The sequence below is a fragment of the Hippoglossus stenolepis genome, chromosome 22, assembly GCF_022539355.2.
Source record: "Hippoglossus stenolepis isolate QCI-W04-F060 chromosome 22, HSTE1.2, whole genome shotgun sequence".
NCBI lineage: Eukaryota > Metazoa > Chordata > Actinopteri > Pleuronectiformes > Pleuronectidae > Hippoglossus > Hippoglossus stenolepis.
In genome coordinates, this window is record NC_061504.1 from 8,398,280 (window position 1) to 8,421,602 (window position 23,323).

The following is a 23,323-nucleotide window of genomic DNA, read 5'->3' on the forward strand; positions in this document are numbered from 1 at the left end:
GTGGACACGGGGCTTTGTATAAATCTAACAGCCGGTGACAACCTTCAAACTGGAACTTTACTTCTCTGGGCTGCACTGACATGGTTTCTTTTATAGTCAGATACTACAACATTTAGATTTTAAAAAAAAATCTGTGTTTGGAACTCTAGTCATGACAAGAGTAGCTTCAACCAATCAGTTGGCTGAGACGCAGTTCAACATTACAGTATGTATGTCACCTCTCTGCTTTAGTTCAGTGGCCTTATTTATTCTTTATGTTGCTTTCCTGTTTTATTATGAAACTCACATCTTGTATTGTTTCAGGCTACTTCTCTTCCTGACCCCCCCTGTGTCACCATGTCTTGTCTTTTTTAGTATTAAACCACTGAGTTTCTCTTTAGTTTTGCCTGTTTATCTTGACACATTTGAGTTCAGTGTTCCAGCACTTTGTTAAATCATGCGTGACCTCTGATCCTGCTTGAATTTCTCTCTTGGACTGATTTTTGTTTACTGAACTTTTGTATAAAGGAATTTTGAGCCTGACCCTGTCTTCATTCTGAGTCCTTTCCGTCAGACCAGTGTGATAATGTGAGCCTCTGTGTTAATACTGCGGAGCCACAAGTTCACCAGACAACTGAGGCGTCCACGCTCACATGCCTGCCCACACATTTGTATCGTCGCTTGCACACAAATTTACAAGCTCCGCAGTTACGAGCCGATACTTTCTGGTGCCTTATAAAAACTCACCGTTGGCAACTGATTTGGTCTCCCCTCTGCCTGCCACCTGCAACACACAAAGACAGGAAGTAATAAAGCAGCAAAGATATATTTATCCAGACAAACATACCTGCAAAGCTGCCAGTCAAAGCAGCGAGCGATCGAACATTTCCACCTATGCAGACTCTCGAACTTATCCAGATTCCAATCACAGAACGTCATCCTGCTCTCTTCCCTTCCCTGACATCACAGCATAGCACGGTTAGCTAATGACAAGGTTGCTAACCGCTACCTTTCCTGTTCAGGGCCCTTTTTACGTCAGTGCAGACCACGGCCTGGTGCCCTCCAACCCCGCTACTCGCTGCAGCGGACCACAGCCCCCGGCCTGCTCAGCAGCTGTTGGCTGCAGAAACTATCAGAGTAGGGAGGAAAGTTTTTTATTTATTTTAAACGTGGGTAGGTAGGATTTCCTTGTCATGCTCTATTTCACAATGCGGAGTTTCACTTCTATTGAGGGGCTCTTTCTTCTCTGTTTCTTCTATATACAGAAATTAAGATTTGGAATGTATTTACATCCGGTCAGACTTGTTTGAAAAGGCGAGGTGATGACAGTGATTCATAGCTGTCAAGCTGCGTTTGCGAACTCAGCACGGAGCCCGACTTGTAAAGAGCGCTGTAAACATCAGGGCAATAAAAAGTCAAGTGAAGCTGGACAGAGAGCAGTGATTTGTGGTTGTCAGAGGAAGGAGCAGTGATGTGATACAGCCATTTGTGAGAAGCACTCAGCCCGCTGTGGGACATCAACTATTGCACTGTTTAATATTATTACGGCAGAATTTATACTGAACTGTAATCTTCTGGATTTTGTTGAGTCTGCTATAACAAGTTATGGGTGTTAATGGAGCCAAGAACATAATCCTTCTCTCAAAATGGCTTCACTCTGGCTCTGTTGATCAGTTCATTCTGTTCCTTTTATTTGACACTCAGAAGATGTTGTGACTTTAGTGTTTGAAGAGCTGTGACAGTGTTAACTTCAATAAAACTGATTTGTTATATTTTGTCAAAAATTAGTCTGAAGAATTCTGGATACAGGCGCTGCCATCTTGTGCTGTTAATGTACCAGGGTCTGCACAGAAGTGATTTTGAAGTGCATTTGTCAATATCTCATTTAGGATTGAAACACTTAGACATCTATTATCATAGAGCTCAACAGTGTGGTTCTGGATGTAAAAATCCCATTAATTATCTGAATACAGATTTTGATTATCAGCAATCATATTTTAACCATCCGAGGTAGGCTTACCACAAGCTATGAGATTATTAAACAATATCATACGTTCCTGTAGAAGCCACAAGTCTGTATAATATCAACTGCCTTTTAAGAAAAAATATTATTTATTCCTGAAGTGAAAGAAAAGTACTACACTACCCACAATTCTCAGGTGTAGTAGCACTGTCTCTGATTGGTGGAGATAACACTATTATAAACAAGGTTAAATCTAAGAAGAAGCGCAGTGGAAGTCATTGGAAAGGGATATTTTGCAATGGTTTCTGGGATGTGTAGTTCTTTCAGTCTTAAAAGGCTTAAAACACTAAAGCATCAATGGAGAAAAAGTGGGCGGTCACTGTTGCGCTCTATTATGAGTATATATACTTTATTAGATAAGCAGTAGTGTCCAGCCACAGCAGAACAGAGCTCAGCCCAGCCGACGTCAGAGAGCATAAAGGTTGACAGTGTGACAGCAGAGTGTGAGGTCACTGTGTGATCAGCAACTCTGAAGAAACATAGATCAAATACGACTTTACCTCTTCAGGCTTATTCCAGATTTAATGCTGATGTCAATTAGCTATGAGAGTTCTTCAAAACAAAAACAAACATGAGCCATTGTTACTCCCATCACTGCCACACCATTTCAAATAATTAAATGTTATTATTTTAATATTACACCATTTCTTTAGCAAAGTGTTGTCTTGTGAAAAACCATAAAAAATCCTTCCCAGACCACAAACCAATTAGAAACTACAGACATGTTATTCTAAATGAACTTTCCCACTTTATCATGACTCTGTTTAAAATGAATAGTAACTACCTTGGTTGGAGAGGCACCTTTATTTTCCCATAGACTCCTCTTGTTGGTGACATCCACAGGCTTCAGGTCCTGTGAGAGGGAGACAGAAAACCACCATATCAGTGAGATGAAACCTGAGATATAGAGGGAAGGAATGACGGAGCTTGAGGCGTGAGAGCAAATGTTGACAGACACTATCACTTGTTGGACTCTCTTTTGTAAATATTTGTATTCCTAATGTGCTGCATGGAAAGCTCTCTCATAAATATTTGGATGAATTACACTGAAGCACGTATATGGAGCTTTATACAAGAGCATGAGAGAAATAAACTTATGGAAAACTTCAGATAAAATCCTTAAGTGCCATTATTTACCTAACTGGTGCCTGATTTAAAACATCCAAATGCCCTTTATGCAGGTATTTTAAAAGAACTGCTGTTTTAATTAGGAGCCACCAGGTGGTGCCATACATATAATATCTAACTAACATACACATGGACATTCTCACCAGCTTCCACTACATCATTTAAAAATGATTATAAAAGATGTTCAGCATTATCATATAATAATAATACTGTGGAGCGTCCTGCAGTTTCTCATGAGGGTGACCTGTGTTTGTTTAAATGAACTGTTACAATGCAAATAATGAATCCTTAATACAAACATGCTTATAAGTGAGCATTTAAAATGTACATTAATGAATGTGTCAAGTTCTGTCTTCACTCAACTCAACTCCACATCACATAAAGTCACTAAAGCTTGTTAGAACCCCTTACTCCTCCATATTATTGGATGGGACATGGAGCAAAATAAAAACGTCAAAGTACACGTCAAATAAATCTTTCTGAAAGATGGTTTCTGTCAGTTCAGGTCGTTCTTATCACCATGATGTTTGCGATTCTGATCATTTAAAAATTATTTTGTCATTTGATGCTAATGAAAATGGGGCAAGCCATCGTGATTGACGGCTGAGACCTGTAATTGGTCAGCAGGGCGTATCCGCAGGATCTCAACTTCCACTTCCTAATCACTACTGTGCAGACACTGGTTCCACATGACGTCAACAGCACAAGATGGCAGCGCCCGTATCAAGAATTCTTTGGCCTCATTCTTTAACAGTGAGAGGAAGTGGAGTCGCGTTGACCAGTTTTACAGTTCTTGTTAGCAGTAGCTGCAAGGGTTGCTACAGCGACGACCTACCGCTGGCCTTCCTCCTGATGTTTTGCCGCTCTCAGGGGTTTTATTCAGCCAGTCGTTGATGCGGCCCGCCACGCCTGTCTTCATCACAGCTGCTTCCTGTTTGAACAGAGTCAAAGGTCAGCTAGGCCTGGTCGTCATCTGCAACAGGGCCGAGCAGGAAGTGCCAATGAATTGGTCTCTTTCCTCTCTCTCTCTTTGCTCCAGTTACACACACAAAGTTTCATCAACTCTCCTCCACCCACCCTGACTTTTACCTTGAACGTGTTCCCGCCGCCCCCGGGTGAGCTGAACACGCTGCCTCTCTCCCACATGCTCTTGATGTTTCGTATGCTGTCAGTGACCATGGGCAGATCCACCGCTCCGGAGCGAGGGGATCGAGACTCCTTGTTCTCTCTCTGCAGAGACAAGGTGGTGGGTTAAACTTGGTGAACAGCAGGGAGAGAAACATGCTGGACACGACTGAGGAAGAAGGGAAGACAAAGTATGAGGGAGACACATGATGTGCCAGTTCTGAATGACTGTTCTGTAATCAGTTGAAATAGGACAGAGGATGGGTACGTGTGGGCTAATTTTAGGCCCAGAATGACCCCAAAAAGTTAACTTTTCACATATCGACACTGGAATCCCACAGCATAAGGAAATTCAATAATTATGTATCATATTCAGATGTTTAGACATGTGTGTGAGTCTTATTGCTCAAACCTGATTTCAAATGACTCTTTATGTTACTTGCAATGCGACACATGATGCTCACATCATAGGGTCTCTGGGTTTTACTTCCTGTTTGATGCCCATAACAGCAAAGTTTTAACGCCTTAGACATCAAGATTTTTTTCTTCTTACTGATGTGTTTTCCTGGAAGAAGTCTTTTTATATTGCTGATGTTTGACACACAGTGGTGTTGTGTATGAACTCAGACAAACAATTTTTAAAAAGTGGAATCGAAGCGAACCTGAGCAGCTGAGGTGTACTGCTCCAGTCTGTTGTCTATCTTGGACACCACAGGAGAATGAGCTGCCTTCACTGTGCTGCTGGGCAAAAGCAAACAGTTAGAATACAGTACATCAAAAAATGAGGCCACTTTGAATATTGTTTACTGACAAGTGTTTAGTTCCTTGACAGCTGACACTCAAGTGGGAATGAAACGTTCACTTCTGGGTTTCACGCTCAAATAAAAACTCACTGAGACACAACATGATGCTTCAGTTGTGGGGTTAGGGGTTTACCTTTTCTGTGCCGACTTGTTCAGGAACTCTGCCCTCTCTCCGATCTGCAGAGAAGGGTTAGAAAGCCTCTGGGTTATAAATATGGCAGTGATGTTCCACTCGTGCATACATCACTGCAACACAATATTATTCCTTCACTCTTCAGCAACCTCAAAACAGATGTTAAACCAAACCCTCCTTTTGATTTCCATGTCTCTATTGTTTCTTTATTGTTTGTATGAGGAGTTTCATTTGTGACTGAAGTTCATGGGTCGATACGAAGACACACACATGGTTCTGTTCTAAATAATTACAGGTCCTTTCAACATTCATAACTTACACTATATAGTATTTAGCCCTCTTGTCAATAACCATTTAACTACGTCAGATTGTATTCGTTTAATAGTGGATATTTAATTTTGTTTAATTTCTTCATAAGCTCAATAAGTTGTATCAGGATCACACAGTGTAACTAATTGTTCCCTCTGTGCATGCACACCACACAGACACACACACAGCATGTTTTTTCCCTGTCTTTGGACTGTGGGAAAGTCAGAGGATTGTTTATGATATACGACAAACCGGCTAAACGAGGGGCAACATATGCGCTCCTCAGACGCTCGCAAAAAAAAAAAAATTTAAACAGACAAAAGAAGAAACGGCAGAAAAAGCTCTCTCCCCTCTCTCTCTGTGAAAAAAAAGGACCTTGCGCTCGGCTGCTACCGACTGTGGGAGTTCCCAAAATACTCCCCGGCAGGAAATTCCCCATTCTCCGATGCATTTTAAAGAGCTGTAGCCATCCGAACGCAGTTACAGTAATCCTGTTAACCATAATCACGTCTCTGCATCCCCGCAGCCTGTCCTTCATTCTGTCCCTCCGTCCTTCTCCAGCACAGAACACTGTACTTTATCTGTCGTGTGGAGCAGGGTTATGCTGGTTTACTGCTGATAACATGAAGGCGAGCTCCTGGGACTGTGTGTTCCTCCGGGCAGTGATTGCTGATAGCGAGGGCATAATTCTCCTTGTTTTAGTATAACAAGTGCCATAAGATGGCTGTTGTCAGGCAAAAAACACACAACGGCAAAAGGCAATGAGGAAAACAAATATATGTTTGATGTGATATAAAATTGACTGGGCATGAAATTCCCTCAGCACATAAATCTGATTTATGTGACAAAAATGGAAAAGCAGATCTATCTCTGCTCTGTAGTGTTTATATGGCCCTAGCAACATATATAAGATAGATATGAATCCCTCTCTGTGCATTCTTTTTATATTATGAGTCTCAGGATGTTCCATATTGTGTGCTGTGAGAATGAAAACATATTATAAAGCTGCACTGACCAACAGTTATATATTAACAATGGGTCAAATCACTAAGTGCAGTTTGAAAGGTCTTACTCATAGTGATGAACCACCTAGAAACTTATAACCCAACTCTCCATTTCACCTCAGCACTATGGATCTTTTGTAGTGTCTTTCAGCTCATTGTTTTGGTTTTACATTCTGTAACATCAATGTTCTGCTTCAGTTTCACTGCCTTCAACAACTTCTGTTTGTAGAAGCAACAAGCCAACTGTACATTACTTGCTTCATTTTAATCTCAACTATACATCTTCATTTGTGTTTCATGATGCTAATACGGTCATATTATCTGTCTACAGGCAGACAGGCACCTCTTATGTGGTAGTTCCTGCTACAGTAGGCGCCTCAAGGACCACGTTATGTGATCAAACACACACACACACACGCACACACGGTCGAAATTAATACCAGTGATGCTGTCGCAGCTGGTAATGAATTCGAAGTCGGAAGAAACAACACGTAGCCCAACTGTATTATGACATGGTAATACAGTCTGACACCACAAAACAAAAATGTATCACACTGCAAAGCCAATATTCATATGCACAGTAGTGTGCAGTGTATGAACTATGCAACAGACAGTTGCACACACACACACACACACACACACACAGCTGTACCTACAGTGAACATGATGACAAAGTAAAGCTGCGTCTGGGAGGAAAATACAGTTGAACAACATTAATTTCAAAACTGGCCACAAACAAACAAAGCACTTGATTCTGGTACGATCAGATCTCACACACCATTCGAGCTGAGCTCTGAAATCTGAAATCTCACTCCTAACTGTCACTAATTCGATTTTCTACACGAGCAGAAAATCCCCCTTGATTTTCAGTATGTGGGATTTGGCACTGGAAACATTTATCCACACTTGAGTTTATTAAATGTTCCTTCGCCATGAAAAGCATTTATCTTTGGTCGAGCTTGGGAGGGGCATGCACTGGGTTGTTTCCGTTGGGTTGGTTTTTCTATGTATTTCTCGTGACAAACAGGTTAACAAGTCAGCAACATTTTTAAGTAAACAGCCCAATTTGCCAGCAGCTGACTTCGAAATATTTCTCTCACAGTGCATTGAAGTTCTTTTCAAATACGAACACTCCTTCATCTCAGTCAGATAACACTTCATGCAAACAGCTAAAAGAGGTGAGAGGGGCAGTTGCGGGTCATCTAGCACTTAATCTCTCCAAATATTTTGAATGTTTAGCTGGAGCTTTGCTGCACTGCCAGATGAGTGGGATTTGCAAGATCTGGAGAACTTTTATACTGACAACTGTGTTGGGAAGGCATGCTAATACAGCACAGGAAGATATATACAAATACATACAAAAATATTTTAGAATTACAATTGTAAGAATATCATATGAATTATACTTTATAAAAGTTTGAATGTTGCAAAGCCAAAAACAACGCAAAAGTGTACAAAATTAAAAAATATTTGTCTGCTGTAATGTAAGCTGCTAAAGTTAGCATGTGTAGCTACAGGCTACTTTTTTTTCTTTACACTTTTTAACGTTAGCAGATCTTTCCTGCTTTTTTAATGAGACCAAAGCTACCTGCGATAGCCCTGGGCTCATGCTCACCCTTTAACACTTTCTCTTGAAACATTGAAAGTGAAACACACTGTGTGTAAGTATGTAAACAAAGCGGACACACAGGGTTATTTTAAAATTAAATATTAACAAGAACAATGCTGTTCTTCTGTTTACATGTGTTCAGAGGAATCACCAGGAGAGGAATTGGGGCCTGTTAGCTTTATCCTCAGTCTTTTACCACTAAAGCCAGTATATTGCCATCAAGAAAAAACTTTCAGAAGATTACCATTTCAAAAATATTTTTTATACTCCAGAGCTAATGTTAGCCACATTAGAGCAGCTAGCTACAGCTGATACAGTCTCGAGCAACTGTTGTTTATTCAGGTGGCATAACTGACATAACTGTGTGAAATCAAGAATTTCCAGTAGAAAATCTGCCGCCATGATCATCATAAACTGCACATGTGCTGTGCCAGGGAAGGAAAGTGGTTAGATGGCAAATTAAAACCGGTTGGACACTCGTTGGTGGAGGTCAGAGGTCAAAAATGGTGGACTGACCTTCAGGGAGGAGCCTCGGGGGCTGACACACTTAAAGGGTTTATCCTCGCCGTCCACAACGTCCTCCACCTTCTGTCTCTTCTCGGCCGCCTCTGCTCTCCTCCTTTCAATCTCCTCCTTCATCTTCCTCTTCTCATCCTGAGAGAGAAAGATGTGTTTACAGTCTGAGGTTCAGCAGATACTCTTCCGAGCACAACATTCAAATCAAGATAGTAGCAATGCTTGATTTTTAAAAAAAAATGTTGCTGGATATATGTTGTTTCTTTCTGGTAATTTAATTGGAGCATGTGCAGGTGGCGCTCTGTTCTTTGCGTTTGGAGCAAAGAATGTATTTATACTGATATAAAAGTTAATCGACTTTCTTAAGGAATAAAAGAATAAAATACATATGTATATATATATATATATATTATCATAGGTCATCACATAAAATATAGTGTCAGTCACCAATAGAAAACCAGAGTGCAGCTGGTCCAGACAATAGATACAAGCCATCTTCTAATTCATTTACTTACTTTATCCAATAAAGCAGGTCAGGGACAAATTCAATTATCCCTGATCTAATTCTTATTTATGGGGATTGCCTGTCTCAGGAAAAAAAAAATCTTTTTGGAAAGCTGGAGAAATGCACACTTTCAAGAGTCCCCCAAACAATTAATGTATGAACCATTTGTACTGTATTAAGAGGAGGGCTGGTGGTTGGCAGTATATCAGCCCTTTTCAACAGCCTTGTCTTGGTTAATTAGTCTCTCTGTATCTCTGGGCCATCTTTTAATTACAAACCAAAAGGCCTCATTAACATCACACAAGAGGAGAGGAACAGCGGCTGATAGTGAGAGACGGGCTGCCACATTCAGAGCCAAGATCAACAAAGACGACCAGTCAGGCTAATAGTAAGAACGCTGGGCGGAAGCATGAGCAGCTGAAGGGGAATATGAACCACGTTGTGAGCGGAGGAGGTTATCATGTTTTAGATACATAGGGAAGAGGAGGGAGAAGGACTGACATGTGTGAGTTAGGAGAGGGGACCAAATAGGCTGAGTCATGATAGCAGTGAAATATAGGGAGATAACGTCACTGAGGCTCTGGTTTGAGTGTAAAGCATAGGCTTCAGCTCAAATTGGTGTAAAGACTAAATCAACATGAAGGTAGTGCGGAAAATGTGTGAAAAAATGAGCGTGTATGTGGGCTGTGGAATAAAGACTTAAAGATATAAATTTAGCTCCAAAAGCATGTATATCCTGGCGTTTGTTTTGCTTTACTTATTACATCAAAGCAGTAATCACCAAAAAGAAGAAAGTGCTATTAGTTTTCCAGCTGTGATAGTGCTCTTTACTTTTTTGGGATCTCTACTGGTAATCAAATTCATCTAATCGAATTATTGTTGGTCATTTCTTGGCACAATCTGTGATCCCATCATCTTGTACATTACTCTGTACGTTAGTAACTGTAGTTTACATCGTGATGCTAATAACAATGCGATGTACAGAGATTACAGGACTTCTTGTCGCTCTGAGATTTGACCGTCTGTTTATGTGTCCTCTTCACATCTGGACCTGGCTCCAAATGATGTCATGGGTTTAAGACAGCAGTGTTCCTATACGGGCCATTTTGGCTTCATTTCTGGATAGTGGGAGGAAGTGGAGACGCTACGTCCATCTTAATGTTCAGTCTAGGATCTGGACCTACGAAGGAGCGCCAGCTAACACTAGCTATACCCCCTTCTTTCTAATGGAGGAGAAACACAGCACTAACATTAGCAAGCTAGACCATTAAGCTAGTGGAAGCTAGTTGCCACCACTTTCAGAGTAAAAGACTTGACAGCAGGATGAAGTGTTAAATTGTTGTAATCAGATGTCTTAAATCACTTTGAGTACATAAACAGCACTATGTGGATTTGTATCAACATTTGCACATAAACAGAATATCAAATTATGTCCCATAGTCAGTAATTTTATTGTCAGTCACCCACGGTCATGGGAAACACACCCTAGAGGATTTAACTTTCATTTCAACTTCAGCAAATGGTGAACATCAGCTGAACTGATGAAACAGAATCTATTAGTTGAATAAAATACCTCATCACAACATGCCTCTCTCTTTTTCCTACCTCCTCTCGGTCTTTCCTCTCTTCCTCCTCCTGCTTCTTCTGCTTCTCTTCCTCATCCAGCACCTTCCTTCTGTCCTCCCTCTTCCTCTTCAGCTCCTCCAGCTCAACTTCGGCCTCCTGCTGCTTCTGCCTCATCCTCTCGAACTCCTCGCTCTCTGCATCATCGCGGCGACGCTTCAGCTCCTCCAGCTTGCGCTCCGCTTCCAGGCGAGCGTTGTCGTCGTCCTGCTCGTCGTCAACCACGGACACCTCAGGGGAGCGTACACTTCCGCGACTGGGCCAGAAGCATTCAACCAAAGATTAGAGCACAGAGGCAGATCGCAACAGAGACAAAACCAGTACAAGCGGGACACAAAGCTTGTTGACAGACAGGTCAACACCAGACATGTGATACAAACTGAATATTTAAACATGCAGTGGAGGATTTGTCTCTTTCATGGACAAGCAAACACACACAGACAATGCATATGCACACAAACCCCAGCAGTAACCTTTGCAGAGTTAAGGCAACAGCTCAGCTGAGGTTTTATTCAGTGTTTCAAACGGAGGATTTACTGTAGGTGACCCATGTCAAAAACACAATACTCTGCTACCCCTCAGTGCTGAACAACAGCTCATTTGATTGAAAAACTGATTCAGAAATGATCTTCAGTTCTCCACGATTTCAAACTAAGATCCAAGCTGCAATAGTTATAATTAAGTGAATTTAAGGGGGATATAATTACTTTAAAATGTTCTTTATTCTGTTTTAATGTTGTGATATTGATAGTTTTACTTTATTTGTCTTTTATTTTCACTTCTGAGAGTCTTATTTTGGAAAGAAACAGTGATCTTTGTTTGGTAACTTGATCTTTTCAGCTGACCTTTGTTTCGACAATATTAAGTTACTGCAGAAGGCTCCCACAACTAGACAAGGGGAGAGAGGCACTGTTCTATCAGGTTACTGCAGAAATTAGCCAAAATATGCTTCATAAAGCAATATCACTATTTCTCTTTTTTATTCTTTTACTGCCACTATCAGGATGAGTGACAATTTTAGAAATTATTTTTTAAATTTTTTAAACATAACTTTATTGAAACCAGTGCAGAAGTGACAGCTACAAACTATGAAAGTGTTTTTTTTGGTCCAAACATGTAAGAAAAGACCCCAAAAGAACACTGTAATTAGTGATTACTACAACCGAATTATTAAACAGCATTTGTATAGGAATGATTCTGTCCCAAGCTTTTTGATCTATATAAATGGTTGATCACTATATCCGTGATCACTATAAGTGGTTTCCACTGTATTCACTTTGCATTTCGTACCAGGACCATTGGAAAACCATTGAAAATGCCAGAGAATAAATACTGGGGGAAAAGTTTCTTGCATAATGAATAAAACTTGACAATGAGCCTCAGCGTGAGAAGCAGGTAGTGACTTTGCTCGTGTCGTTGTACCTCAGGGTCCTCTCGGGTTTCCTGTGTTGTTTGGGAGCCTCGTCCTCGTGCAGCCCTCCGTTCTGCTTCCTTTGCTCCTCCCTCTCCTCCCTGGCCCCGCCCCTCTCATTCTCCTGTACAGAAACAAAGACAGTGATCGAAGATTTAACTGGTGGGTGGGCTGAGTGGGCGGGATCTAGCGTGTGACTTCACAGGATGTAAAAGAGAGAGAGCACATCCCCAAACAAAATAACACAGAACATCACATCAAACAGAGTCCACTCCGGAATTACTGCTGACAGCAGATTATCTAACAGGTGATCAACCTGGGAGTGTCTCCAGCAGTGTGTAAGCTCAATGTATACACTGCAAGCCAAACATAAAAAAGCATATGGTATATTATTAACATGTAGCACTGAATATACTCTTATCCTCCTGATGATGCCATCTAGCATCATCAGGAGGTCTAACAGGTCTTTGTAACAATCTGAGAGGACATGACATAGAAATTCCACTATGGAAATCACACGTTTTTGTTTATGGCACATTGACACCAGCACCAGCCCTTATCGCCTTCTACATGTGTGGCAATAATAATAACTATAACCAGTATACACATAACATGACGTCTCAGTGACGTCTCCTTGCAGTATACACACTGATTATTACAGTCAGATCTCGGAGTGGACTCAGTGCAATGTGGAGTGTTGCTGCTCTCATAGCTGAGGTGGAAGACATGCAGGAGTGTGACCACTCTGTGGAGCAAAGCATTAACCTTATTAAAAAATCTGACAACACGGCTGCAACCACACCTCATAAAAACCAAAGGCTCAGTCACCACCAGTTTTCAAACGGTGCAGACCACACTGTGACGAAACAAGGTGTCTGGGTAATTTCAGCGTCTGGCTCTGGAATGAATCACATCAACAAGTCGACGATGTGGCCTTATTATGGGAATTCTTGCGGTCTAGTCTAAAAATTATATTTTAAATATCACGTCCCTGAATGGTGCATCGAGACAGTGAAGTTACCCAGAGATAGTTTCTGTGCTGTGCAGGACACCTCTACTGAAATTCTTACCACATTTATGATACCTCATTATCCTCTGAGTGCAGTATCTCAGATACCTCATTGTCCTCTTCAGTATCATTTATGGGTGTCAAAGGCTCATTCTCTGATGAATTATCTACATTATCATCCTCTGGTACCTCTTCTTCCTCGCCTGATTCTACTGCATCCTCCTCAGCCTCTGAATTTGCTGACATGGCCTGATTTGAAGCCTCACTGACTAATGAATGCGTTTCTTCTTCAGTGTGTTCCTATGAAAAAAGGATTATAGCAGTTCTTTGAAAAAAAAGTCCAGTGATCAGCTCAACACTGCGAGTGGCAAAGTCAATAAATCCATGCTCATACCTTGTTTAGAGTTTTAGGCTCTTCAGCTGATTCCTACAGAAAAAAGCATCACATTCCCACAATTTGTGAGCTACAAAAAAACAACAAATTTCTTAAGTAAATGGAGAATGAGCAGATGACTCACCTGTTCCCTCAGGTAAGACCTTCTCGGTTTGTCCTCCACCACTTCCACTTCCTGCTCCTCCTCTTCATCCACACCCTCATCTGCTTCTTCTCCGTCCCCAGGAGCAGCCTCCTCTTCCTCTCTTGGCTCTTCTCGCTGCTTCTCCTCTCTCCTGGAGCTGTACGCGAACGTCTTCTCCTCTTCCTCCTCATTATTATCACGGTAACGACCCCTACGACAGGATGAGGGCCTCTCCTCCTCATCATTGTTTTTCTCCATGGCGACGCTGCCGTTGTCCTCTGTCTCAGCGGGGTCCCCCTGCCTCTGTCTCTCCAGCGCCTCTTTCATGCGCCTCTGCCGTCTCTCCTCGCGTTTGGCCATGCGGTCCAGCAGGGCTTGGTCCTCGTCATCTCCACCGCCTCCATAAGAGCTGCTCACAGACACTGTCTCTGTCCCACTAGGAGGAGGGAGAGGAGACAAACAATTCACTGTGTGGTAAGGAGGAGGAAGTGTTGAGGACAGAGCAAGAGATGTCAGCTGTGGAAGTGAATGCATCATCAATTCTTCTGTTACCATGAAGATGAGAAAGACCCATGAATGTGAGAATCTAAAGTGCAGCAGGGTGTTGATGGATGAGCATATGATTTGTGCTTTGATGAGAACAGGACAAAAAAGAAGAAAAACAACAGTTGTAAAGTAACTCATTATTTTTGGGCTGTCAAACAATGGGATATATCAAAAAAGTGTTTCCAGAACCTTAACATTGTTGGGACGTTATCAACTAATTAAAAATAATATTCTGCATTTGAGTAGGCCGGTGTCTGTTCCTACTTTGACCAATCATGTTTGAGCAGGCTTTAGTTGCCTACAGGTAAAATCTATCTGTGTTTCAATTTATCTGCTTTTATTAGCAAATAACTGCTGATAGAGATGAGCTAAAACGTTGTACGGATCTAAAACACTATTTAAAAGTATCGCTGTGTTTGTGTGGAGGAACATTTTCGCGTGATAAAAGAAACAGTACACTGCAAACAGAAGATGAGAGTCCTGACCTAGATATCTAGGTCAGGACTCTCATCTTCTGTTGAATCACATCTCAAATGCTGTTTTTACTGGAAGCCCCAAAATACTGGTCGTTGCCCCGAGAGGCTGATTTATTGTCAAACGATAGCTGATAGGCTCCAAACTGAATGGTCGCTGACACCTCAAAAAATAAATGGTCAAAAAGCACGAAAGCCCTAGCCAACTTTCTTTGTGGGAAAAATAAATACCTTAAAAGGAAATCAAAGTCTGCAGAGTGGCTGTAAAAATGGCAGCAGACATTTGGCTTAATTGACAAGGCTCCACCATATCTTTGAAATATAAACTAATGGTCAAGTCTGAAAATAAATACTGACATTTTCACTCATATTCCAGGTCTATGAGTGCAAGTATCTGTCAACTAAGAAAATGTGCTAGACAGTCTGTCCGACCGACTGACTCAAACGCAAACTCCCAACTATTGTGACCTAAAAGTCTGGCAAACATTATCCTTACATCTACACAATCAACAATGGCTAGTCAGCACACGATCCTGCCTCAGCATCCTCCTGCACAATCCCCTTGTTGTTCGACCAGCCCAGGATGTACGTAGCTCATAGAGGGGAAACATTCACGACCACAAAGCATCGACTGTGTTGCAAGAGGTCAGAGCAACCCACCATCTCTTCCACTCTCGCCAAGATGATTGATCTCATAGCCTTAAAATTCATAGAAATTGATATTTTGCCCCTTTTGTTCCTATAGGAGTCTCTGATGGATGAACATGAGATCATGTGTTGGTTGTTATATTGACAGCTGGGACTGGGTAGGGAGTGGGGTTCAGCTCTTGAACTTGTTGACTTCAGTATTATTTCAGGACGCAACGCCTCACAGTATTACAATATTTGGCCAGCTTAGCAACCATAACTGGGCTGATTCACTACATGTTAACGCTTTGTTCATGGGGCTGTGATAGAGCGATGTTCTTCTAGAAGGGTGTTTTTTTATACCTGTTGAAACAAACGAGCACCAGGATAAGTGTTTGTCTGCTCGAGCAATCACTAACATGGCTAAGTTGCATACTACATGCAGTGGTAACAAAGCAAACTTTAACATCCAACCAATCATACTGTAATATATGCCAAACATATCTGCTACTCCTTGTCAAAAAGCTCCCTCTCTTTCAACGTTAAGGGCGCATTCATGCCTAGTTGGGTCCAGACCTTCAGACTTTTCAGTTTAGAGGTGGTCTCGGTCCGGATCAAACCAAACCACAGTTCAGATCGTTTGCAGTGTAGAAACACTTTTTGGGATATTTCAAACTTTTAGCACCAATACCGTAATGATATTGCATTGACAAAGATATTAATGCAATTAACTGGTTCATTCATTTTCTCCCTTCAAACGATAAGTCTAGTAGCAATTTCAACTAACTTAGAGAGCTAATAAAAAATGGAGCTGAGCACTTGGCTGCTTACGACATGTTTATTTAAGACAGAGTTTGCGATGCTGTGTGTGTGTGTCACCTGTGGCTATTGGTCATGACCAGACTGTCTGGCTGTCCACTGGGCTCCTCGCCGTCCCTGGTCTTCAGCCTATCCTGGCGTGCCCTGCGCCTTCTCTCACGGGCCGCCTCTTCTTCGTCATCATCATTCTTCGCCAACCTGAGGGGGACAAAACAAGAGAGAGACTGAATCAGGAAACAAAAGAGAGACATTTTTCTCCCCCAAATTCCAACTTTTAACCTTTCATCTGTTTCTTCCCTTCCTCCGTTTAGCTTCTCAGTTGGAAACTTCAAAGTGAGCGATTCTTTAAATTGGACTGTAATCATCACAGTGACCAAACTTGGTGGATTTGTCCTGAGCTTTTTTCCCCCTTCTCTCCTATCAAGCTGACCTGTCAGCTGTGCAACAACTAATACTTCTTATCGTGGCTGCAGTTTTCACGAGCTGATAAAAACTCAGTCTGGAGACACAGCTTGGCTGAGGATAAGAGAGAGACACAGAAACTGCTCCTGGCCCACAGTTTCGACTGGTCTTTTTTGTGCTGGAGCACATCAGACTGGGGTGAATAAGTGTGATTTTTGTCATGCAAAACAACCACTCGTGTTAAAAGTTTATATTTCTACAAGGAATTTAATACCACATTAAATCTAATAATCGCATTTTTCTTGAAGTTAAAACATCTCTCTTGTCAAAACTACTTTTCAGGATTTTGTGCTGATGCCCTAAAAGATCAGACTTCTTGCTTAATAAAATAGCAGAGCTCCGTTTTGCTGAGACGCACATTTCAACACAAATATCACATTCCCAGTCTAAAGGAGTTGTTCAAAGTTGTGCAAAATACACTAATTTGCTCTATTGGCAAGAGTTAGATGGGAAAATTTACACAGCTCTTATATATGTGTGCTAAATATGAAGCTACAGCAAAAATGTTGAACTATTCCTTAAAGAGACTAAAGCAAATATACTCAACAGAGAACAAAGCTGCAGGGAGCCTGGTTTTAAAGATACTGCTTCTGGAATACTGCTAACATGACAGATATGCACAAATTGCACCGGCACTTTTAATATCCACTGACTGCCTGGTAAGTTTTAACACTTACCGTATTAGTTCTTCTTTCTCCACTAATATATCTTGCCTTAAAAAAAAAACTAAATCCAACCAGCCATGCAGTGGATTACATGTCTTTTTATAATTGTGTATTAAGTAAAGGGTGCGGCTGCATGTAATCATCAACACGACTCCATTGTTCACGATTTAGTTTGCTAAAGAGCTACTGTGTATTTATGTGCTTAAAGTTGATTGAGAGCAACATGTTCAGACTGTTCTCTGGGGCCACTCCAAAGTCGCTCAAGAAGTGTTAAGTGATGTAGAAGGAGACAGGTTGAGGGAAAGAGGCAACACCCAAAAAGAAAAGTATACTTGATACTATTCTACAAATTTAAGTGTAATGAAACCCGAGACAGAAATGTTCTTGTATTCCAAAGTGTTGAATCAGTTCCCAAACTGCTTTTCCTCGCCACCTGACATCCATGAACTCGGCTCCATGCTTCATCTGTGTTCGCCCCAGCCGACCTTTACACCCACGGCTGACCACATGCCTTGCTACCTAACATCACAGCGCAGCCCTTTGAGGTCGGCCGGTGAAGCGTGCTATTGCATGTTAATTGCAACATGTGTGGTGAGCCGAGCTAAAGCTGCTTGGATTTATGTGAGGTTTTACAGCTTGTGAACAACAGTTTCCCCTCTTCCTCTCCCTTCCCCTCATGTCGTCCCCCCATCAGCCTCCCATTTCTTTTTTTCTTTCTCTCACATGAGGGATGTTGTCATAACAGAACGGATGAATCAGTAAACGCCCAGGCCGGACCTACGGGACAGTGACATCAGTGACGTAACGCAATAATGTACATGTGTGCACGAGTAAGTGCTTGGTTCAGATAAGTCGGAATCTTTGAGAATATGTGACTTAGGATAAACACCGGCAACATTTAGATTTTAGAGTCATCAAGTCAGAAAAGCGATAATCGACAGTGTCTGAAGTTTCTCAAATGCAGCCCCTCTTGATAATTTCAGGAGGATATCTAGAGTTAAGTGCATGTCTGAAAGCAGCTTTATTCAACTTTTTATTCATAAGATAAAGAGTAAGTTGTTTTTTCACCTTAAAGGTACTGCAGTAGTTTTCTTCATAAATCCCATTTATATTCCATCAACTTCAAATGACTTCCCCTGCAGTAGAAACAACATTAACCCAAATTTAAAATGCCACAGTGATGTGTTGTTTCTGTTGGGGGAAAAAAATTGGAAAGTTGCGAAACAACTGCCTTAACTCCCAAAGGACCGCAGCGTCCCAGAAACAGCAGCAAATGTCATGAGAAAGAGAAAATGACAACAGCTAAATATGGAACCAAAAAAAAACCCTTGGTAGCTGTGACGACGACAATCTCAGGGTTAAAGACTCCTCAGTAGGAGGGAAGAACAAACTCCTAAAAGCTGAATTAGCATTCCTGTCAATCACAGCTTTGGCTGGAGACGCATACACAACCAAAGCCCCCGGTTTAATATCCCTCTCCTAACCTAGGCCCCAAACTCTATCAGCATACTGACACAGAAATATGGGGAGAGGTGGGAGAGAGGAGGGGGAGGGAGAGGAACTGAAAGAGCGAATGAAATGGAAAGTGAGGATAAAGAGGAGAAGTAAGAAATGAAAGACAGGGAAGGAAAAGGAGTGCACGATAATGGAAAAAGGAGTAATCTGCAGATTTTATCGCAGACAACACCTTTTCCTGTACAGAATGATGTGTGGCTACAGTTTGAAACTGCAGGTATTTGTTTCTGCCTGTATAAAGTACGTAAAAGACTAATTTTCCCCGGGTGGCCAAGTACAGTAACAGCTAAGATGGACCCTACACACTTAGTTTTGCATGTGCAGGCTGATACAGCTGCAGAGGAAATTAAAAGTTTTCTTACACATGCATAAATTCCTCATTCTCTTCAGTCTCCACATGCTTCATAGCACAGTAAAGCTGATTAAGGCAGTATTCTGCATTCACAAAGCGACCATCTGCATAGAAAGAACAGGCACACAAAACATTGCCATCATTGAGCCTATTAGAGAGAAAATATGTCCAAATATTTTCTTTACAGCAAAATATCTCAGAAATGTCAGTGAAAACAATTTGGGAGAAGCCCATGAGAAAAGACTTCTTCACCCCTCCCCTACGAGCGAAGAGACGAGAGAGAGGGGAGGAAAAAAGTTTTAAAAAAAAGATGAAGATAGAAGGAGAGAGAGAGAAAAGAAAAGCTGCTGTGAACAGGGGGAGGGGGGGAGAAAGAAGGGGAAAGAGGGTGGGGGCCTGCGCTGTCAGAAATGCTGACCCATTCCCACGCTGGTCTCTCTGGACTGTTTCCCTTCCTACCGCGGGCCCGAAGAACCACATCGTACCCCGTCTGTCTCTCCCTCCCGCCCTGCTCTCTGCTGGGCTGCCTCCAAGAAAACACAATGTGAGCGCTGAGAGAATTCCCCCAGACTGCATTTATTCTTACTCACAGATGAATGAAGCAGTAAGTAAACTACAGTAAGTAAAATCTTAAATCCTCTCCAAGCCCATGTGGTAAATGTAAAGTTGGCATACGTGGATAAACCTCTCCCTCCGGATCTCTATCTCTCTATCTGTATCTCCCTGTCCCCTCCTGTCAAATCCAAAAGGTTTACGATTGCACGACTGGGTCATGTTTGGAGCGGTCCATTCACCCAGGGCGGGGGATTCGCTCGGCATGGCTCATTCACGGAGGATGGGTGTTATTTCCTCAGCCCTTCCTGGTCTGGAGAGAACGCAGAGGGAGAAATGGATAGAGAGAGGGAGAGGAGATGAGATCGAGAACAAGATGTGGGAAATGAGACAGATGGTGAAGGGGAAGAATATGACCTGTCAAAAGGAAGGAACAGGGAGAGGATGAGAGAGGGGGAAGAGGTGAAAGTAAAAGATGAGGAAAGTTAACTGTGAGAGAAGAGAGTGAGAGTAGGGAGGAGCAGAATCAGGAGATTGAAAGTGGGGTAAAATCAAGAGAAGGATGTGGCAGCAGAGAAGCAGGTTTTTTAAACTCACTAAAAAAAGGGAGGTTGACTCCTTTGCCCCTGCCAGAAGAAGTTTTCTGTTTTTTTCCACAGGTGAGTCAAGTTCAACTTCAAAAATGCAACGAGAACCAATGTTGCAGTAGTTACACTTTTTCAAACTTGTCGGCGATGGAACCATTTCAGATCACTTGCATCTTGCACAATGCAAAGTAAAAAAAAGATATCACTGTTGCACGTTGTTCCCGAGAAGTTAAAAACTATAAGTACAGAAACGTTCATGGCTATTTACGCATCAACGCCTGGAAGTTCAATGATCTTCACAACATGGTGTCGGAAAAGGTCAGCATCAAGACTAAGTTAGGGCATTCACTCGGATGTCATGTTCCTGTCACTGCAGGTCAGAAAAAAGCCAGAAATTTGGGGAAATAAGCTTATTCCCTTTCTAGGTGAAACTAAGATGAGGAGATCTAAGTCACTCTAATTTCTGCATGACAAATATAAAAAGCCAGCAGCTGCTTACCTTAGCTCAGACTAAGACTGTGAACAGAGGCAAACCGGCCTTTGTGCTTATAGAGAATACAGTATCATCGATATATGAACAATGTGTAAGTATTCTGTTGCAGCCAAGTCTGGGACAAGCACAAGTGTTGTAGCTGCTTTTTACAGAGAGTACCAACAGCTTATTTCTTTTAAAGTAAATTATACGATCTATCCCTGTTACAGAAGACATTTTTTAGCTGACACAAATACCCTTTGGTCAGTGAATTGACTGGGAAAATTCCCCATCCATGTGCTCTCTTTGGAAAAAAAAGATGGGAAAAAAGAAAGACATTCCCATGTCAGTGAGTGTGTGTTTCAGTGAACAGAAACATACTAAAGCACTGATGAGCAGCACGGACTGGGTAATTGAAGAACATGAGTGTGAGAAACCTTAGTAGAGCAGGAAAACGTCTGTGTGTCTTTAAAAAATACAACTATCAGGGATATTGAAGCCAATTGCGCACCTCAATGTCAATGGTAATTTTCTTACAACAATAACTGACAGTGATGTGAGACAGAAAACCAGACACATGCACACACACTTGAAAAGTGAAGGGAGCTTGTCAAGCCATCATCACCTGATGCTGATCCAGACACACATGCACACTAATGTGAATATCCGCAAGCGTAACTGCATGCACGCGCTCATCCTAACCCCAATGCACATGCACAGCACACACAGGCATGAGCATAGTCTCACAGACTGAGAGACAAAAACAACTCACAAAAAAAAAGGCAGACAGACACAGGTTTGTGCAGCTATTCTTGTTAGGACTTAGCATCGATTTACATTAATTGTGGATAGTGTAACCAAAACCGTATCCCTAACTTTCACCAAAACCTCAGAAACTTTATTTTGTTTCATTAGGACCGAGCCTTGGTCCCCATGAGGTATACTGGTCCTGACATGGTCAGTGTTTATGCCCAGCTCCTGAAGAAGTAACAAAAATGAGACAGACACAGATGAATGCACGCACGCGCACACACACACAGACAATCTCAGTGTCCCAGCATGTAGGAAACAGCTCATGGAGACCTGGCCAGTAAACACTTATAATAGCCAGGAATTTGGCATTCCTGCAGCAGTTATTATATGGGCCCACACTCTCCCTGTGCTCTCCAGCTTCTCACAGCCCGCTCAGTGATGGTTGAATGGAAGCAGGCCAATGAGACGACATGTGGTTTTGACTAGTCTGACCAAGAGGGGCATGTAAATATTGATTGTTTCAATATATTGGCAGAAATGGAAACAATGTCGAGATGTAATCTTTTATCAATAGCATCAGCAGCATGTCGCCTGCCAGCTGACATTATTGCTGCTCTGACCAAATAAACAGAACATGAACAAACTCCTGCCGAGCTTAAAATGTAAACGTCGAAGATGCTCACAAGTCAAAACTCTTGTTTGTTCATGGGTCCATTTTGTCTACCAGTCGGTCAGGCCTCATCTCGTCTCTCTGCCGGCTCATCTTAGTCTACGTCTTCTGCCAAATTCCATCTTCTCCATGTACATAAACATTCCAAAACTGCATAAATAATTCCAGCAGCAGGGGGTTCATGAGGGTTGTATGAAGGAAATGTACCAACAGCATTACCCTCCACTTCAATCAGCTATTTAAAGTGCATCTGGGATATAAGGCTGAAAAGTCTAAAATAGGTAAAAACTACAAGATGCCAAGAAGAAGAACATTGCATAACTGGTACGGAAAATTTTAATTGACTGGTTCTTGCTTTTCAATGATTCTGGGAAGTTGTCTCATGGTGCAAAGGCTTTAGCTCTAAGCTATGGTTATGCTTGACTTGAAATGAGATGTCAACACGATGCCTTTCCCCTTCTTACTCGCTCTTAGGTTACAGTAACTCAGTGCAGTGTCTTCTCCTGAACAAGAGGTGTTGCTGCTAAGAAAAATGTAACAACACTGCCAGAAAAAGGTAAAGAAGAAGAAGAAACACAAAGATAACAGTTTTGGCACAGGCCTTATTTCCTCCAGGAGCAACACTTTGGGCTTGAGCGTACTTCTTTGCATTTACCGGTCATTGAATTTTTTTCCCATAGTTCCCTGCAGAATGCCTCGTCTTTACCAACAGTCTCAGCAATGTCCCTCCATGTTGGGTTAGACATACAGTACATTTTTTTTATTAACCACACATCCAATAAGGATTAGTCAGACCAATACTCCAATACTCCACTACCTACAGCCTCAGCTCTACACAACTATTTAGGACCTTTCAGCTCATTGTTTTGGTTTGTCAGCCCGAAAATGCTGTTATCATCAAGAACTTTTCCAGCCTCTACCCGGAAGCTGTTTTCAGCTACAAAGCTTTGTTAAACCCTCTGTGCACTCCCTGCTTGGCATCCAAACAACAGACGGACAAAGTCAATGAACATCACAAAACCTTTAGAAGCTCAAGAGCTAGATATTATCTCCGGAGTTGGTGGTGAACAAAAAGGAGAACAACTATTTACCAGGTTTCTTGAAACATGACACCAAATTAATGCTGATGATGCTG

General features: G+C 41.8%; 1 protein-coding gene across 6 annotated transcripts in view; it reads right to left on the minus strand.

Moving 5' to 3' along the window:
- cald1a (caldesmon 1a) overlaps positions 1 to 23,323 on the minus strand; it is a 53,339-nt gene that overhangs the window by 2,756 nt on the left and 27,260 nt on the right. For 2 of the 6 annotated variants that reach the window (XM_035147097.1, XM_035147098.1), the window contains exons 3-15: positions 16,221 to 16,358; positions 13,696 to 14,131; positions 13,572 to 13,604; positions 13,367 to 13,477; positions 12,180 to 12,292; positions 10,740 to 11,013; positions 8,630 to 8,767; positions 5,192 to 5,235; positions 4,918 to 4,996; positions 4,220 to 4,360; positions 3,966 to 4,061; positions 2,787 to 2,855; positions 727 to 763 (exon numbers count right to left, since the gene is read on the minus strand). In XM_035147097.1, the coding sequence (XP_035002988.1) occupies positions 727 to 763; positions 2,787 to 2,855; positions 3,966 to 4,061; positions 4,220 to 4,360; positions 4,918 to 4,996; positions 5,192 to 5,235; positions 8,630 to 8,767; positions 10,740 to 11,013; positions 12,180 to 12,292; positions 13,367 to 13,477; positions 13,572 to 13,604; positions 13,696 to 14,131; positions 16,221 to 16,358 (1,709 nt within the window). Of the gene's footprint in view, positions 1 to 726; positions 764 to 2,502; positions 2,555 to 2,786; positions 2,856 to 3,965; positions 4,062 to 4,219; positions 4,361 to 4,917; positions 4,997 to 5,191; positions 5,236 to 8,629; positions 8,768 to 10,739; positions 11,014 to 12,179; positions 12,293 to 13,366; positions 13,478 to 13,571; positions 13,605 to 13,695; positions 14,132 to 16,220; positions 16,359 to 23,323 lie in introns of all 6 variants that reach the window. The other 4 variants (XR_004694532.1, XM_035147099.1, XM_035147100.1 and 1 more) reach the window with 4 other exon arrangements.